We start from the raw sequence: 17,415 nt of genomic DNA, 5'->3' as shown, positions 1-17,415 counted from the left end.
TTTTTATCAAATGATTTATATCAAATACATACCACAGGAACTACTGAGATCCACATCTAAAAACACACTAAGGTCTGAAGAAGCAGATACTGGTGGAGTAGAGGGTGTATTTGGAGAGGTTGGTGCTGACACAGTTGATTCAAGATCAGTTTCAGCAATCCGACTAAAGCTCATTTTACATGGTTCTCTTTCTAATGGTGTTGGATGACCTCGTAAAGTGCCTGAGGTAGAGCCATGTCGGCCTGTATTAGGCCGTATTCCAGGAGATTTTAAAGAGAAAGTTGATTTCCTAGGCTACAAAAAGCAAACATAACTACCATTACTAATTTGCATGGATTTCATTTTTATGGCTTAACGCTACCTTATTAATTCTTAGCATACAGTTAAGAGAGTACGATAAAATCTCAATCTGCAAGCCTGTCGGGGATTTGACTGGCTTAATATAAGTAAACCCCTTTTCATACTGCAGAAATAAAATTCTTGAAAATCTGTGTGAAAACTTGTTCCTCCCCAAACACTTGAACCTGAACTTCTTCAAATCATTGGTATCAATTTTACATACATTTACCGTGGACATAATATATACAACATATTATGTTAGGTACATCAAGGGGGAAAAAAAAGGCTTTTTTTTTTTTTTCCTTCCTAATAGTAAATGACCAACCCCCACAATATTATTTTCAAGTTTTTGGAGAAAACTGCTATCATTGTCTCCCACCCTCCACCTCCGTACCTCCTTTAAAATCTCACAGTGGTAACCAAATGAAAAAACATGGAACTCAGATTCAGATAACTTGAGGTAAAATCTCCAGGGTGCTAATATCTAGCTTTGCAGCCTTAAAAGAGTTATTTAACAACCTTGAGTCTCAGTTTTTGTTTGTAAAATGAGAATAAGATCTATGTGATAAAATTGTTGTGGAGATGAGGTAACATCTTGCTGCTTGACTCGAAGTAGGTATTATAAGCGTTTTAATTCCTCCCACATCTTGCTTTCTGTTCAACTACTTAAAACTGGTCTTTCCCTACTTCTGTTGCCACTGCAAACCCAAGAATAACTAGAAACTGTAGCAGCAAATTTTAGCATGAAGAACATTCCAGTGGCGACCATGGACTATGGTGCTCTAATGACAGGAGTCATGGTCAGGCTAAAAGAACCATGAGACACTTCCTTACTCCTTCTTCCAGGTCTTTTCATTTCCTGGTCATTTACAGCTCTCACTTTCTTACAACTTTCCACCTTATACTAGGAAGGCTTAAAAACTGACAGATAAAGAAGTGCTATAAAGGATAAACCAGATTTAACCAAAAGGCTAATAACATTGCCTCCCACAGCATATATTGCTTTAGAAATAGTATAGTACTGCAAAACAAAGGACTGAAAAATAGCTATTCAAATAAATTAGAATTTTTATGGTAATATGTTACTAAACATTGAAGATAATATTGTTTAAAAAAATTTTTTCCCCAAAATTATAATGAACTTACAAATCGAGGTGGCTGTTTGCAATTTCGGGGTTCAATTTCTAGTGACTTGTTGAACAAATAATCTGTAAACTCCTTTTCAGAAGCACTTCCCATGGGGTTAAGGTTTTCAAAGAATCTCTGGAATTAGACAAATTTCTATAAGTACATGTTTTAGATCTTATTGGAACATGTATTTCAGCAGCTTAAAACAAAAAAAAAATCAGTAAATTAAGAGAACATAATGTCTGAGAGTTCACAAGAATTGCTGATTCCAATCTCTCTACTTTCAAATAAAGTTGTACACTTTCTACGGGAGTTGTATATTTTGTCTTCATTTTCTATTAAGAAGATGGACAGATTTTCATTTATTACCATCTTAATGGCTCAGTATCCCACAGTTAACATTTTTCCTACTCATTATAACAAAGTAATTATCACCAGTAAGCTATCAAAAGTGTTTAGAACAGAATTATAGTTATAATTCACAATGAGACTTTTTAAAAAAGAAGATTTTAAAGTAATCACTACACCCAATGTGGGGCTCAAACTTACAACCCTAAAATCAAAAGTCACATGCTCCATCAACTGAGCCAGCCACATGCTCCAGAATGACACTTATTTTTTTAAAGATTTTATTTATTTATTTGTCAGAGAGAAAGAGAGAGAGAGAGCACACAAGCAGGAAGAGGCAGGCAGAGGCTGAGAGAGAAGCAGGCTCCCTGATGAGCAAGGAGCCCATGTGGGACTCGATCCCAGGACCCTGGGATCATTGAGCCGAAGGCAGCGGCTTAACCCACTGAGCCACCCAGGCATCCCCAGAAAGACTTTTTTTTTTTTTTTAAGATTTTATTTATTTATTTGACAGGGAGACAGATCACAAGTAGGCAGAGAGGCAGGCAGAGAGAGAGGGAAATAGGCTCCCTGCTGAGCAGAGAGCCCGATGCGGTACTCGATCCCAGAACCTTGGGATCATGACCTGAGCCTTTAACCTGAGTAGGTTAAAGCCTACTACTGAGCCACCCAGGTGCCCGCAGAATGACACTTTTGATAATCAGAAAAAAAACAGAGGCAAGATAGATTAAGTTCTATTCAAAAGTGATTTCAAGAACAATTATAAACTTATCTGTGCTAACCTCTAATAAAATAATCTTTCTGTCTTTATGGAAAAAAAAATTTTCTAACCTTATATTTGAGTTTTTAGATAGAAAATTTAGATGCTTTAGCAAAGAGTAAAAAGAAATATAAATGGTAATCTCACCAACCAGAGATCTATTAACATTTTACTCTTAGAATATTGTTCCAGTGTTATTATATATATATATTTATAATATCCAGTAATAATCCAGTGCATATGAATATATGCATATATATGTATCTTCATTTTCTGGGTTTATATTGCAAAACTGGAGCCATACCAGTTATCTTTAACCTTTTTTTAGTTGATAACTCAATATTTTTCCATGTGGTTTACTTTTTTTTTTTTTAAGATTTTATTTATTTATTTGACAGACAGAGATTACAAGTAAGCAGAGAGGCAGGCAGAGAGAGAGAGAGAAGGAAGGAGGCTCCCCGCTGAGCAGAGAGCCCCATGCGGGGCTCGATCCCAGGACCCTGGGATCATGACCTGAGCCGAAGGCAGAGGCTTTAACCCACTGAGCCACCCAGGCGCCCCCTGTAGTTTACTTATTTTATAAGTACAAACTTAAGCTCTATAGTCTTTAATCATATTATGTTCCAGAATTTATCTCACCAATCACCACATAGGCAGTTATCCACAGCAGTGCTTTCTAATTCTTTGTATTACAATATGAGTAATTATTATTAGCTCCTTGTGCATAAATTTTTCTGTACATTTATGATTATTTCCTCAGAAAAATTCCTTAGAAGCAAATTACTGGATTTAACTTTATTTAACTTTGAAGTGGTTTAAGAAATATATATATATAAAGAAGTACTGGGCTTTCACTTTAACAGTAGGCAAAATGAGCTTCAAAATTTCTGACATAAAATTCTCCCACATTTCAGGCATTCTGCCAATGTCAAGAAAATTGAATTACTCCTTTAACAGTATTGAAACAGCGTGTTCTTATACTCAGGTTAGCCAAATTAAATCATATGAACCAACAGTAATTTAAAGACTTCTATAAAATTATAATAGCAGTGTTCCTGCTTTTCTCATCCTTTGCTCTATTCTTTAATACTATTTATTAGTTTGGTTAACTATGGCTTGAAAAGTAAATGCCCCCACACTCCCATAAAGCATTATTTAATGCTTTAAATGATGGGAGAAGGTCTAGAACAGATCACAAAGACCTATTAGAAGTTACTGAGATATGAATGTTAGAAGTACTATTTCAAATATACCCAACTATAATTTAACATGATTTCTTGGGAAAATATATATTATAAACTTCAAGCTTCAAGAGTATATTTCTTTAGACCTATGAAGTTCAATATCACAAAGGGCTGGCCCCATGATGAGGGAAGAGAATGAAATATGGGACCACTAAAAATGTCACCATTTTTAGAGCTGTCTATATTTTCATAACAGTGTAGTTTAAGTCATTCTTTCTTAGGACTTTAGGGTATTTTGTTTTGAAGTAGGAACAAAGAATAGTTACCATCCTACAATTTAGGAAGTTGGGAGTCATGGTGCCCATTTTCACTTAATATACCTGACCTGCACACTAAGCCTGAAAGTTGAACACAATTTTTAATGTGACAGGTGAACTTTTTCTGATAGCTACTATGTACTGAATTTCAAATAAGTATAACAAAAATAAATTCACTTAACATAAACATAGTATCATAATCTACTATGATTTAGAAGGTATCCCACATCTTACAGTACACAGAATCAGTGTTATAAACTAGTGATCAAAATAGATTATCAATTGATAGAAAGTTAAAAAAAAATGATTTTTTGCTAAGCATATACATATATACATATACACAAATATGTATTCTATAAAACCAACCTCTTTCCCTATTTAAACCCAGTATTTTTATGAAGAAATTAATTACTTAATGTTACATTGGCACATGTAAAATATCTAAAATAGCTAACCAATGACAGTACCAGTAGTGGATTTTCTTTTTACTACATGGACATCAGAGAGTTTCATTCCAATTTGTCATTCATTTTTTGAAAGTATTACTTGACCAGTTGCACAAAGAAGCAATACTCTCAAGAAAAAAGTCCCTAATAATATATATTTTAAAAGATTTTATTTTTAAATAATCTCTCCACCCAACATGGGGCCCAAACTTACAACCCTGAGAACAAGAGTCATACACTCTACAGACTGAGCCAGACAGGCACCCCCGTTCCTAGCAATATTCGTAACTGCAGACTGTTAGCACAGAATATCTAATATTTACCACTTCTATCTAATGATAATTAACTTACTGTATTTTTATAGTAAAATAAGTAGCATAAGTGTGGTTATGATATTTCTTACAGATTGCAGAGAATTTAACATGTTCTCTTTTAAAGATAAGCAAAGAAAATATTTACCCTCATTTCTGGTTCTATCCGTAAACAGTAAGGTTGATTCTGATACTGCTGAATTTCTCCCGTAATTTCAGCTACTTTCCTCCTCTTACTGAAATTGATTAAATCTTTCCCTTTCTTTTTTAAAAAATCATTATTCCCTTCTTCAGTTTTCAGAATATTTGTTAAATATATTCCTAGTAAAAAAGAGTATTTGAAGACAAGTTATAAAATCTGTTACTTAATCAATCATTTGGAAAAAACAACTGATCTAGTAAAGTTGAAAGACATTCTATAATCCAGCAATTTTACCCCTAAAATGTTAAGTCTGATGGGCTTATTAATTAATTTTACATTAGGAATTTTTTAACATTTAAAGAATTTAAAATAAAAAGAAAATTAGAGTTTAGGAAAGGCTTAATTTATTCCTTAGCCTAACAGCCTAAAATAAGAGCGGATTCATTCACAAAGTCTGTGTTAAATCTGTTCTAACCATTTTAATATTTGATTATAAATATTTAATGCCAATGATCTTAAATAATGATCAATAGATAAATTATAAGCCAATTCTAGTGATAAGACTATAGACGTGTACATTCTGTTTTCTCAAAGCCCATAACTTAGAAAAATAATTGTTCCTCACTCTGGGACAGGAAATAAGGTTTTAGCTCCTTCTTCATATGTAATTATGGATTCACTTAAATCAGTGGCTCTCAACTGGGGGCAATTTTGTCCCTTAGGGAATATTTGGGATTGTCCAGAAACATTTTTGGTTAACACAACCAGTGGGGTATGTGTCTGTGTACACAGGCATGCATGTTTGAATGTTCAAAATTCCTAAGTTTAAATACTAATACCCAGTGTGATAGTATTAAAAGGTGGGATGCTTCGGAGGTGCTTAAATCCTGACGGTGGAGCCCTTATGAATGGAATCAGTACTCTTACAGAAAGACCCCACAGAGCTCCTTACAACAACTCTACAAAGAGATAATTATCATAACCTCTATTTTAAAGATAAGGAAACAGAGACTTCCAAATTTTATTTATCAATATGAACAGTTAATAAAAGTAGATATGCTCAGATATAAAAATCAGAATAATCTGCCTTTAAAGGTGGGTCTCTTTTGGCTACAACAAACTGCCTCAAAATATAAATATAAACCCATGTTCAGTAACTTACCAAAAAAAGGCACACAAGGTGGATTGATTGACTTCAGTTTTACTAGGTATTTTTTAAAGTGATCTTGACTTAATTCCACAGCGTCATCCAAAATTCTCCTTTTTCTTTCCTGCAATGCCTTTAAAATATATAAATTGAGTATAACTTGTCTTTTTACAATTCAATCACATTTTATGAACACAGAGCTTGGAATTCTATAAAATTTTGCAAATATGTGAAAAATAATTTTTTAAATTAAAGATGAGTAGTATTCCTTTCTGTACTTGCCTGAAATGATTTATCTATAAATATGAAACTTAAAAACTTCATTTTTTTTCTAATATAAATTAGAGGAGTAAGAAATAAAAAATTCTTCCTCGAGATCTTATTAGTTATAATTCTGATTAGCCAGAATTTCAAATCATAGCTATAGGAGAGAAATATAATCCTAAAGCATTCAGATATATTTCCACTGAAAGGTCTTTTGAGGCTAAGGGTAAGGTTTTGGTAAGGAGGAGAAAGCTGTGGAAGGGAGAGAAAAATTGAACAAAAATTTAGTAAACCAAATAAGCAGAATCATTCCTTTTATATTTCATTATTACATTTTTTGTTCTAAATTACTTTATTTTTAACCTAGTTAAGTGTATACACACACACACAGACACACACATAAATCCACAGCAAACACTGCACTGATGGAAAACTGTCTAATGTATTTCCTTTAACTTAAGGAAAAAGCAAAGGGGATTAAACCCTAACTTTTATTCAGTACTCTACAGAAGTCTTAACTAGCATGAACAAGAAAAATAAAGAAAATCAAAGAAAAACTGTCTGTATTCACAGAGGATATAATTATCTGTGGAAAAACAAAACAATAAATCTACATATGGAGTGCTAATGAGAGCATTTAGCATTGTTGATTGATATAAAACCAATCAGCAAAGATCAACTGCATTTCTACATATCATCAATAAAGAAAATAAGATCTTTAAAAAAGTTCTAATATAAATCTAACAAAAGAGGTATGAGTTCATCATCAAGAAAACCATAAAACTTTATATTAAATTAATAAATAAAGGGAGAGACATGTTCGTGGTTTGGAAGACTCACTGTAAAACTGTCAGTGCTCCACCAACTGAACCAAAGCAATTTATAGAACCAATGCAATTCCTATCAAACTTTCAATAAATGTATGGAAGCAACTGGCTAGCCATATGGAACAAAACATGAAATTAAACTCCAGCCTCACTCCATACATTTTTCAAAACTTATTTCCAGCTGGATTAAGGAATGAATGTGAAAGACAAAACATTAAGATAATAGAAAAAGACACTAAACAGCACAAATAACAGGACAAAATAAATTTGATTACAGTAAGAACTTTTGTTCATCAAAAGATAGAAAAAAAGGTGAAAAGAGAAGCTTCAATCTGGGAAGAGACATTTACAATACATACAACTGACAAAGGATTAAAATCCACTATATAAGAGAACTCACAGAGATTCACAATACATACAACTGACAAAGGATTAAAATCCACTATATAAGAGAACTCACAGAGATTCATAAGAAAAACTCAAGAATGCAAAAAAAACAAAAAAATTTCTATAAGAAGAAATATAAAAAACCAATAAACATGTAAAAATAGGTTCAAACTCATTAGAAATCAGGGGTTTATAAACCAAAACCACAAGATTGGAAAATGAAAAGAACTGACAATATCAAGTACTGGTGAGAAGGTAAAATAACTAGAACTCATACATTTCTGGTGGGAGTATAAACTGGTACAATTATTTGGGAAAACAATCTAGCATTATCTAGTAAAGCTGAAGATACCCATAATCTATTATCTAGTAGTTCTACTCCTAGGTAAACGACTTAAGAGAAATTTGTGCACTAGGATATATGTAGAAAATGTTCATGTACTATTACTGATAATAACCCTATACTGGAAAGAGTCTAAATGGCCATTAACTAGTAAATAAATAAATAAATTTTGGTAAGTTTATTCTTATAATATGATACAGCTATGAAAAAAAAAATGAATGATGGCAGTAAGAAGCAACCTGGATGAATTTTAGGAAGATAATATTGAATGAAAAAAGTGTTTGAAGAATTATATTCATATGTAATTAAGAAACACACAAAATGAAATAGTACATTGTTTAGAGATACAAATAAGTAAAACTACAGAAAAAAAGTTGAATAATAAGGACAAAATTCAGAATGATGGTTGAAGGGGTGAGGATGGAGATGGAATTGGGAGGTGTTCTTAAACCAGGTATACAGGTGTTCTTCGTATTTTTATTCTTTTTGCCTTACACATATTTTATGAATATTGTTCTGTACCCAGTATTTTAAAAAACTGAAACTTAACCTTTTAAAATAAATATACTACTTTAGAGTTTTCAAAATCTATTACACAGATTAATATTTAGCAATATTCAACTGTTAATATCCTTCATATAAAAAAGCTCACACAAAGCAATAAAATGCAAACACTCAAATAGAAAAATACATACGTGAAAGCAGCTTGCCTTTCTAATCATAAAGAAGCAATGTAAAAAAAGTATTATTTTCTCAATGCTCATGCAATTTTAGTAACATGTTTAGGGTTTGTTCTGTTTTTATGTTACATAAAAAAGAAATCATATTATATTCATTATTCTGAAGTTTTTTTTATGGCTTTTCCCCTAAAAATCACAAATATTATTTTAAGACAATACACATAGATCCTATTCACTTTTTTTCTATAGCTGAACAATATTCTACACTACAGGTATAAAACATATTTAGTCATTCTATTCAGGGACATACAGGTTGCTTCTAGTTTTCCGCTACTCCAATTAATACCGCAGAAACAACATCTTTGTACATTAACTTTATAGTCTGGCACTTTTATTTCTGGGCCCAAGAATATGTGTATTTTAATTTTAACATATACTTTCTGTATCTTTTGAATTTTCTATAACAAACACTAAACATATACTATTGTATAATTTAAAAAATTTTAATTTTAGAAAGACTTCGCTCCATGTTACACCTTCTTTTGACTATATGTTGATTAATTTCTACATTTATATTTTAAATATCATTTATTTCAAACAATCAGTGTGCCACTGGAAAAATCCAATTGAAATTTCATAACATTTAGGTAAACATTTTTTTTTAAAGATTTTATTTATTTATTTGACAGAGAGAGATCACAAGTAGGCAGAGAGGCAGGCAGAGAGTGAGGAGGAAGCAGGCTCCCTGCCGAGCAGAGAGCCCGATGTGGGGGGCTCGATCCTAGGACCCTGAAATCATGACCTGAGCCGAAGGCAGAGGCTTTAACCCACTGAGCCACCCAGATGCCCCCTAGGTAAACATATTAAACAGAGTCACAAGTCCCACATTCTTTGATGGATTCCAGACATACTAGTGTATATTGATATATTTAAGGGAATAAGATGATTTGTAAAGGATTTACTGAAAAAGATTGGTTGGTAGAAGCAATTTATTTTATCAACAATTGTATCTGCCCCCCAAAAAGATGAAATATTTAAGCCTAAAACTTACCTCAAAAGTATGATCTAGTCTGTATACCGACACTGAATTTACTGCACTGACTATCTCCAATACACCATTGAAATTATTCAAATCTTGAAAAACCTGAAGAATTTCTATAATTCTACTTAGTATTGCCACCCGTTCCTCAAAATTTTCTGCTTCTACAATGCACCTAGACGAAAACAAAAAACAAAAACAAAAACAAAAAAGCATAGCTTAAAAAGCAATTCCCTCCCTCACGTAGAAAAGAATACATATATTTTTAGCAAGAATTTAAGCTTATAGATGACTTAATATTATAGTGGTAAAAAGTAATAGGGCAGAAAAATAAACACTTACTTTTCAAACCATAGAGTGAGATTTGTGGTATGGCGAATCATTTTTAATAAATTTGGAGAATTTATTTCTTTATCTTCTTTGGTCCATACACTCCCTACTAGTTCAGAAGGTTGGACTTTCCTGTGGAATAAAAAATCATGCAACTTAACCTACAAAGGATTAGTATCAAAATTATTTAAAGATCTTTAAATACTCAGTAAGATAAAGACAACACAAAAGATAAATGGAGAAACACATGAACAGGTTTAAATCACAGAGGACGGGACCCAAATAGTCACATAAAAACAAAAAAATTTTGTCTCTTATTCGGGGAGAAGAACATTAAACCACAATGAAATCCCATTTTACTCCTGCCTAACAGAAGTCTAATAGTACCAAATGGGTAAAGATGTGTAGAATCTCTCCAACACGGATATCCAAGTAAAAACTGAAACAACCACTTTGTAAAGTAATTTAGCAATTATCTCATATAACTGAAGATATACAAACTAATCACCCCAAAAGTCTATCTAGATATATACTTAAGCTATACCAGGTTATAAGAAAACATTTTTAAGAATACTCAGTGAAGCAGTTATTATCTGCAAGACTGAAAAATCACAAATAACCTAGGCTGGATAAATTATGGAGCATTCATATAATGGAACACCACAGTAATTAAAATAACCAAACCAGGGGCGCCTGGGTGGCTCAGCGGGTTATAGCCTCTGCCTTCTGCTCAGGTCATGATCCCAGGGTCCTGGGATCAAGCCCCACATTGGGCTCCCTGCTCGGCGGGAGCCTGCTTCCCCCTCTCTCTGTCTGCCACTCTGCCTACTTGTGATCTCTCTCTGTCAAATAAATAAAATCTTAAAAAAAAAAAAAAAAAAAAAAAAAAAAAAAGCAAACCAGAGCTATATTCATCAACTTAAATGCCAGAACAATGTAAGTGCAAAACATGTTGTAGAATGACACATAAGTATAAACTATCTTAAAACCTGCAAAACAATGCTATATATTGTTTATCAATATTGTATGTGTATAAATTATAAAGACATACATAGGAATAATAAACACCAAATACAGGATAGTGGTTATTGGGAGAAAGAAGAACAGAGTTGGGAAAAATTAGTTGAAGGATTTCACTTGTATCTGTAAGGCTTTTGCTGTTGATGGGCCCTCATTATATAATTTCTACATTTTTTTATTTTTTTTATTTTATTTTATTTTATTTTTTTTAAGATTTTATTTATTTATTTGACAGAGAGATCACAAGTAGACAGAGAGGCAGGCAGAGAGAGAGGAGGGAGCAGGCTCCCTGCTGAGCAGAGAGCCTGACGCGGGACTCGATCCCAGGGCCCTGAGATCATGACCCAAGCAGAAGGCAGCGGCTTAACCCACTGAGCAACCCAGGCGCCCTACATTTTTTTAATGGCTGAATTATTCAGTAAGAAATTTGACAGAGGAGCAAGTTAAATTACTGTATATAGTGAGCAAGGATTACATAATTTTAAAAAATTGGCTAGTATCTTATGGTCTTGACTATTAAAAAAAAGTTTTTAATCAGTAGATTTGAATAAAAAAGGGACCTTGTTAACAGTTTTTAAAGTAAGTTTTCTTGGGCTGTTCTACAGTTAAATCAGAAATTCGGGGGTGCCTGGGTGGCTCAGTCGTTAGAGAAGTCTGCCTTCGGCTCGGGTCGTGATCCCAAGGTCCTGGGATCGAACCCCGAATCAGGCTCTCTGCTTAGTGGGAAGTCTGCTTCTCCCTCTCCCACTCCCCCTGCTTGTGTTCCCTCTCTCACTGTGTATCTCTCTGTCAAATAAATAAAATCTTTAAAAAAAAAAAAAGAAAGAAATTCAGTTTACAGTGTCAATGTTCCTCTTCTTCCATAATATACATCTCACTTAACAAAGGTATTTTCTGTTCTGAAAGCAGGTCCACATTGACTTAAGTGGTTTCTTTTTCTGATGTCCACTCCTGTAACAGTCACTCAATGAGGAAAAATGTGATTCAGTACTATTGGCTTTTTTTTTTTTTTTTAACTCAAGTAGCAAGTCCCTTCATTCCTACCTTTCACAAATTCCACAATATAAACAAAAATCACCTGAACTCCAAACTACCTAAAATACAACATGACACTCTGAATTAGGTGTTTACAACTGCTGACATGGGTGCTCAATTCTGAATGGCACAGCCAAGGCAAACCAGAGGCCCAATTCTAAAGAAGGGCAAATTTTTTATCTCTGCTGTCTTCCTACATTTCCATTAGCTCTCAACTTTGTATATTCTTACTTTTCCCCTTAAAAAAATGGCTGCCAATCAAGATAACTTCTTAAAGGTATTTGTATTGTAGAAAGGGCTCCTGAATGCAGAAAAGTTTTTGATGGAATGACAATGGTGAGAAGTCATTTTTTGACAGGGTGGGGAGAGGTGGCTGTTACCTGCAAGGGTAATGGTTTAAAAAAAGGTGACAGAGGACAAAGCTGATAAAGCAAGCTGAAAGGAGAGAGGACTGCAGTTAGAAAGAAATGAGAGATGCTTGAATTAGTAATTTTGAAATAAGAACGATTTGGAGTGATAACAAGATTTGAAATATGACCTTAAGAGGTATCTGATTTGGAGTGGAGAATGACATTAGAAGTCATGAAACCATGAAACTATAAAGGTTAGGTTGGGAATGGGTGATCTGCATGCATACAGAGTAATGGCAGGAAATGTTTTACAAGACAAGACAGATGATGGGATACAGATAAAAGTAAACAGTCAAGTACATTTCTTTCTTTCTTAAAGGTTTTATTTATCTGGGGTGCCTGGGTTGCTCATTTGTTAAGCGTCTGCATTTGGGTCAGGTCATGATCCCAGGGTCCTGGGATTGGCCCCGACTTGGGCTTCCTGCTCGGCGGGAGGCCTGCTTCTCCCTCTCCCATTCCCCCTGCTTCTGTTCCCTCTCTTGCTGTGTCTCTCTCTGTCAAATAAATAGATAAAATCTTTAAAAAAAAAAAAGATTTTATTTATTTAAGAGAGAGAGAGAGTGTGCACAGAGGCACGAGAGGGGGAAGCCGACTCCCGACTGAGGAGGGAGCCCAACGAGGGACTCAATTCCAGGACCCTGGGATCACAACCGAGCTGAAAGCAGACGCCCAACTGAGCCGCCCTGGCACCCCTAGCCAAGCACATTTCGATCTAATGAGTCTCATAAATGAAAGAAAAGTTCAGAAGTTTTAAGTATGATTTATCATCATACTACTTCAGAAATAACTTGTCTTTGAAGTTACCTTGACTTCAAATAGCTGAAGTACTTAAGACTCCTTTAAAAAAAAAATAAAGAAATCTTCATTTTTCTAAGAATTTTGTTATTCATTTGCCTAGCAAACCTAACCCAGTCAAGCTCCAAATTAAATTTTTGATTACTTAGAATCTGGGGGAAAAAAAAAAAAAGAAAGCTTGTCTCTTTCAATATTCTATTTACTCAGCTGCCTTCAAGAGCCCACAATCCAAACTAAAACAATCTGAGAAAGTATTAGGAGGAAGACCTGGGTGATTGCCTGAAAGGTAGCATTAGTGTCTATCACTCACCATGTGAAAGACTGCTAGTACCTATTTTAGGCCTAAATAGCAATATAAGACTTTTTCCTGTAGGATAGATTGTAGTTAAAAACGGTGCTATGAGCTTTCCTCCAAGCCCACAAGAATAAATGAGGCACTTTTAAGTATTCATAAATAATTTGCAACATGTTCTGAAAACAGAGGTATGGTTTAAGATTCTTGAAAACAGAGCAGCAAATAAACATTAACTGTCTACCTATAGAGATCAGATTCCAAAAGTGTCAGTTGACGTGCAATTTCTATTGGATGAAGTGTCATGAGATCAAAGGTTTCAAACTGTCCTGGTCGGCTGATATGCCATTCAATTGGTGGAGGTGGACTTTCAAAGGTAATATTATGGCTTATTCCATTTGCCTGAGCTTGTTTCTTTCTCTTGATGATCTTAGCAATTGACTCTACCCATTTCTTCATAGCTTTCCCTAGAAAGGAACACAAACAAAAATACCTTTTACTTGACAGACGTAACTGCAAATCTTTGTATAATCTTTCATCTTTACTCAGTTTCAACAATTACCAACTTATGGCCAATTTTTGCTTCACTTAATGTCACTCATACCCTCTTTCCATTCCCTATGTTATTTTGAAAGAAATAACATAGGGAGCTTGGCTGGCTCAGTCAGAAGAGCATGTGACTCCTGATCTTGGATTTGTGAGTTTGAGCCCCATGTTTGGTCTATTAGAGATGACTTAAAATAAATAAATAAACCTGAAATAAATATGTCATTTCATTCATATTTAACTATGTATCTAAAAATTAAAGACTTTTTAAAATGACAAAACCAGGGCGCCTGGGTGGCTCAGTGTGTTAAAGCCTCTGCCTTCGGGTCAGGTCATGATCCCAGGGTCCTGGGATCGAGCCCCGCATCGGGCTCTCTGCTCCATGGAGAGCCTGCTTCCTCCTCTCTCTCTCTGCCTGCCTCTCTGCCTACTTGTGATCTCTCTCTGTCAAAGAAATAAATAAATAAAATGTTTAAAAAATAAAATAAAATAAAATGACAAAACCATTATCATATATAAAAATGACAGTAACTTCTTAAAATCATCAAATATCTAATTAGTGTTCAGATTTCCCTGATTCTCTCATAAATGTTTTCTAATAGTTGGCCTGTGAAATAGGGTCTGAACGAGTTCTACAAATTGCAGTCAATGTCTCAAGTCTCCTTTAATCTATAGGCTCTCCTTTTCTCTCTTATTTTTCCTTGCAATTTACTCGTTAAAATGGAATCATTCGCCTTGTGGTATTTCCCAAGTCTGAATTTTTCCAATACTATTCCTGTAGTGTCATTTGCATTGCTTCTCTGTCCTGTTTTTTCTGTAAATCAGACACATACAGATGTGATGTGATTCAGGATCAATTTTTTGACATGAATACTTGTAAATATTTCTAACAGCAGCCATATAATGTCCAGTTACATCTTTGTAATATTACTAGGAGGCTGAAAAATAGTTATATTCTAATTCTATCATTCCTTCTTCATTTATTAGTTAAACACATTTATAAAAAGAAACTTTCCCTCAGGGCGCCTGGTGGCTCAGTCGGTTAAGCAGCCAACTCTTGATTTCGGCCCAGGTCATGATCTCAGGGTCCTGGGATGGAGCCCTACCTAGGGCTCCGCACTGAGTGGGGAGTCTCCTTTAGGATTCTCTCTCTGCCCTTCCTCCCTGCATGTGCTCTCTCTCTCTAAAATAAGTAAGTCTAAAAAAAAAAAAGAAAGAAATTACTTGGTTATGCTGTGGTATAACTTATTTAAGAAAGACCTCTAGACATTAACATAACCGTTTACTTGCTTTATCCTAATACATATGTGTATTTTAGAAATTACTTAGATCATATATAGTCTAGCATCTTCATTAAGAATATAAAGCAAAAAATTGATTTGTTACCATAAACAATTTCAAGGCAAACATTTGATAAAAATGTATCTTAAACATCTCAAAGTTGAAGCAAAGGAATCACATACTCTATTTTAAGTAAAATTCCCCTTAAGTAAGAGTAAGTAGATGAGATAAGTTAGGCTTAAAGTGTTCTTACTTAATGCCTTATCCTGTCAGATAAATGTTCTTGATTCAATAATATACACTTGTTTAAATGTTCATGGCCGAGAGTTTCATTTCATGGGCTGTGTGCTAAAATTTTAGGTAAGAAACTCTTATCTTTCGGGTGCTAAAAATATACCAAAAACTTCTGCAAGAGAGGTAAATATTATTTTTAAAGATTTTATTTATTTATTTAGAGGGAGATAAATAGAGAGCATGAGCAGGGGAAGGGGGAGAGGGAGAGGGAAGGAGAGAATCTCAAGCAGACTCTGTGCTGAGCTGAGCACCGAGCCTGAAGCTGGCCAAATCTCACAACTCTGAGATCATGACCTGAGTGAGCCAAAACCAAGAGTCGGATTCTTAACCAACAGAGTCACACAGGTGCCCTGAAGTAAATGTTATTTTTCAAAGTTGTTAACCATTCAAAACTAAAGAGAAGGATTAAGGAGAATAAGAAAACAGGTACTACTGCACATATATTTAATTAGTTGAAAGAATGGCAACCTTGAGATGAGATAAAATTTTAAATGTATTAAGATTATTAAAGAAGACTGATGACTTCTTTTAAAAAAAAGATTCTCCTAAAAACTTGAAAAGGCAAGGTTCTAAGACTTCAGGTGGTTCTAACATATGTGAGCTCCTTGGAGTCTATAAACCATACCAAATGTTATTTTAGTTGTTTAAAAATAAAAAAACAGTTAAGCTTCTTAAAAGTCACACAAATTTAAAAAAAACTAAGCTGATGTGCAACGTAAGATTCAATCAAACCTTTAAATAATATACCTCTTACACTTGAAATGAAGGATTCCAGTCTTTCAAGCAATTCCAAATCTCTTTCAAAGTCATAAAAATGGTGTTCAACCCAGTGCCGAAACACATTTAAGATCCTGAAAAAATGTAAAGAAACACAATTTAGTGAGACATAAGCATTCAATTATACTTCTTTCATTTCTCTAATACCATGATAACAACTTTATATATAAAGGCCAATATAATACTTGGTCTCTAATTTGTATTTAATTAAAACCTAAGCACTTCAATGATGTAAAACGGGTCTTCGGATTAATTTATTGTTTTAAAATTATACTTTAGGGGTGCCTGGGTGGCTCAGTCGGTTAAGAGTCTAACTCCTGATTTCAGCTCAGGTCATGATCTCAGGATCCTGGGATCAAGCCAGTGTCGGGCTCCACGCCCAACACAGAGTCTGCTTATCTCCCTCTCCCTCTGCATCTTCCCCCGTGTGCGCATGCGTTCTTTCTAAAATAAATAAATAAATCTTTAAAAAAAAGTTTAATCTGAGTGTGGGGGAGTACAAATTCACTGTAGCTAGTACAAAAAAGTTACTCCTTTATTGCTGAGGGGTAAATAAGATCATCTCCCTTTTTTAATTAAAAAGGTCTTTTTTAAAAATACCATCTTATACAAAGAATGACATGTTAAAATTTTGGCTGAGACACATACAGCTGGGAGCGCTATCATTCCACTAAAACTGCATTTATTTGTGGCAATTATCCTGAAAAATAAGTAACATGCTCAGTTCCAAAGCTGCAATTTATTAGTTAACAAAAATCAAGGCACTTTCATATTTGCAAAGAAAAAATTTAGATCATGTATAATTAGGGACTGTAAAGAAGACTAATCAAAGGAGCCTCCAATTTTCACTGCTCAGTGTAAGAAAAAAACACTAACTTAGGAAACCAGACAGATACAGGTTTGAATCCTGTCCTGCTGCTCACTCCGTATAACCTATTTCAAATTACTTTATCTTGCTAAGTTTCAATTTCCT

The 17,415-nt window shown here is 34.1% G+C and overlaps 1 protein-coding gene across 3 annotated transcripts in view; it reads right to left on the bottom strand.

Moving 5' to 3' along the window:
• The window catches only part of SOS2 (SOS Ras/Rho guanine nucleotide exchange factor 2), a 78,429-nt gene that overhangs the window by 12,821 nt on the left and 48,193 nt on the right, over positions 1–17,415 (bottom strand). For all 3 annotated transcript variants that reach the window (XM_032871166.1, XM_032871167.1, XM_032871168.1), the window contains 8 exons: positions 16,413–16,516; positions 13,789–14,011; positions 10,005–10,124; positions 9,675–9,837; positions 6,138–6,255; positions 4,982–5,154; positions 1,486–1,602; positions 33–294 (listed from right to left, as the gene is read on the bottom strand). In XM_032871166.1, coding sequence (XP_032727057.1) covers positions 33–294; positions 1,486–1,602; positions 4,982–5,154; positions 6,138–6,255; positions 9,675–9,837; positions 10,005–10,124; positions 13,789–14,011; positions 16,413–16,516 — 1,280 coding nt within the window. The remainder of the gene's footprint in view (positions 1–32; positions 295–1,485; positions 1,603–4,981; positions 5,155–6,137; positions 6,256–9,674; positions 9,838–10,004; positions 10,125–13,788; positions 14,012–16,412; positions 16,517–17,415) is intronic.

The sequence above is a fragment of the Lontra canadensis genome, unplaced genomic scaffold (genome assembly GCF_010015895.1).
Source record: "Lontra canadensis isolate GAN:19392208 unplaced genomic scaffold, GSC_riverotter_1.0 scaffold42, whole genome shotgun sequence".
NCBI classification, from domain to species: Eukaryota; Metazoa; Chordata; class Mammalia; order Carnivora; family Mustelidae; genus Lontra; species Lontra canadensis.
The sequence above is the reverse complement of the archived record's forward strand: the minus strand, read 5'-3'. Positions and strand labels throughout refer to the sequence as shown.